The sequence below is a fragment of the Carlito syrichta genome, unplaced genomic scaffold, assembly GCF_000164805.1.
Source record: "Carlito syrichta isolate Samal-C Ts95f unplaced genomic scaffold, Tarsius_syrichta-2.0.1 Scaffold315497, whole genome shotgun sequence".
Classification (NCBI taxonomy): domain Eukaryota; kingdom Metazoa; phylum Chordata; class Mammalia; order Primates; family Tarsiidae; genus Carlito; species Carlito syrichta.
In genome coordinates, this window is record NW_007259593.1 from 1,588,737 (window position 1) to 1,591,047 (window position 2,311).

Sequence of the window (2,311 nt, forward strand, 5' to 3'; positions counted from 1 at the left end):
AATAGCCTCAAACTCCTTTTAGTTTAAGGTAACACTGCTAGGGTTCCCAGTTTGAGGAAGGATTATTCTAAAAGTAAGTTTAGTATTGCAACTTTCACCATAGGGCCTCAGTCTAAATTACATTTCAAGTAGAAGGAAAGGGATGTGAGAAAGAAAACCAAATTTGTTGCAGACTAAAACCACTCGACAAAATGCAGAAACTGTAACAGCGTACCATGAACTCAGCAAAGCTCAACACAAGAAAGGTGGGATAGACTTCACAAACATTAGGTGATCAGAGTCAAGCTGAAGAGACACACAGGATTTGGGACAGTAGCCCTTTAATGGGTGTTGAAGATAAATAGAGAGCTTCATGTTAAATCAGTTCTAATCTGATTATTTATACAGGTTATTATCAATGTTCCTCTGAAACAGTTTCCCAGTTCTGAATGTTTTTGAAGCACAATGTAAAACATGCTAAAAAATTTCCTTCAGCATTAACCAGCTTTTTCTGAGTTTAAACCAGACTTTTTAAGTTTGTCTGAGCATACATACCAAAGCAAGAACTTAAGAGTTGCATGGTTTGTATCCAGACTTAATGCAAAAGCAATCTGAGACAACTTTTAAAATTAATCTCACTATTTTTATTCTGTTTGTACCTTAACTACGGCATAACAGATTTGCTAATTCAAAAGATCATAGAGCTAGTAACCCCAGCGTGATCTGCAGACCATTTGTGGTACTTTTTACACTTGAAAGCATATTCTTGTATTCTATTGTTTTTCCGAAAAACATAGGCTTTAAAAAGTCCAGGAAACCACGTTTTGGCTCATCATTTAGAAGTACTTCAGGACCTGCAGGCAGCATTGCAGGCAGTATGGAGAGCAGGCAAGATGGTTCCAACTCAGAGCCTAGTCCTTCAGGAAAATCACTTGGTGGGTCATCCTTAAAAATCTCCATTTCTGACAGTTTTTGATGGCATGGCAGTCCTGACACCTGAGGCTCTCCTTTGGGCCACTGTCCTGTGTGGCTGTCCGTGGCCCTGCGCTGTTTTCCTAGCCAGTCCCTTCCTAGAGCTTGCATACCATGGGACACCCCAGAAAAACACTCTGCTGTAGGAGCACAGAGCAGACTCATGGCCTTGCTTGGAGCAGCTGCTGAAGCTGAAATTCTTCTTATTGATTCATTCAAATATGGAAGCACTTTATTGTCATTGTGGAGCAAGAGGTCAGCTGCACTCAGATCGTTTTTCATTTCCAATGATAACACCTCATTCTGTGAATTTCCATTTACAACAACCGCAGGCTTATTCATCCAGGAAGGTGTATCTGCTGAACAAGGGCTCTCCTTCTGTGTTCTTTTCTTAAGGCTATATAATAGTTTGTCCGAGTCACCTCCTCCCTCCCACTTCACTTTTGCCAGGCAGGTGTGGAGAGGCCCTCTTGTGTCCCTCATGCTTTGTGTTCTTGAATGCGGTGAGCCTGTGGTCACGCCTTCGTCTGTCAGGGGAGGGCCTTCAATGGATCTCAATATGAACCTAGAAAAGACAACCAAACTAAAGTTCACAATTAAGACAGAGGTTCCGAGGAGCATCAAACACTCACCAAATGGTTCCTAACAAATACCAAGATCTCTCTGACAGTCTCAGGTACCAATGAGTCCTACACTATAATAAAAAACAGAATGATAACCTACTCATTAGAGATTGCAAAAAGAGCAATACTTTATTAGTGCAGTATTTCCTAAAAATAAGAAAAACAAATTAAGAGGCTCTGTGCTTTTCACCAATATGGTTCTTTGCATAAGTTCAATAAAAATCTGTCCTCCTTTTAACCAGGATATAATTGGATGACTTGATTATGTAACCCAGCCTTAACTGAAGTGTCCTATTTGAGCATGATTCTCAAGGACTCAGGCATGACAAGCCACTTTTAGGGAATGAAGATTGACTTTAATAATCAATCTGATGTCTAAACTCTCTTCCCCAAAAGACAGCCTGGAAGGGTTCTGGCAAACCAGATCCTAGACTTCAGGTGGTTCTAAAGGTGGTCACTTGCTAGCAGGCCAAGGAACTCAGCAAATTTGGAAATAATTCGCCCAAACTTATAAGATACTGCTGGTAAAAGTATGGTGGAGAGGTCAGCAGTGGTATCTCATGCCTGTAATCCCAACGCATTGGGAAGTCGAGGCAGGAGGATCACTTGAGGCCAGTGATCGAGACAAGCATGGACAACAAACATAGCAAGAACCCATCTATACCAAAAAAATAAAAAGTCAAAAAAGTTTTTTCGGCTTAGCTCCCCACCCTCAGGTTAGCAATAATAGAGGCTTT

At 41.0% G+C, this 2,311-nt stretch overlaps 1 protein-coding gene across 1 annotated transcript; it reads right to left on the reverse strand.

Annotated features, from left to right (window-relative positions):
* Nucleotides 1-260: 260 nt before the first annotated feature.
* FAM220A (family with sequence similarity 220 member A) lies at nt 261-1,497 on the reverse strand. Its single transcript, XM_008072914.1, has one exon. It carries the CDS (start codon nt 1,432-1,434, stop codon nt 676-678), a length of 759 nt encoding a protein of 252 aa, XP_008071105.1. The 5' UTR covers nt 1,435-1,497; the 3' UTR covers nt 261-675.
* Nucleotides 1,498-2,311: the final 814 nt, after the last annotated feature.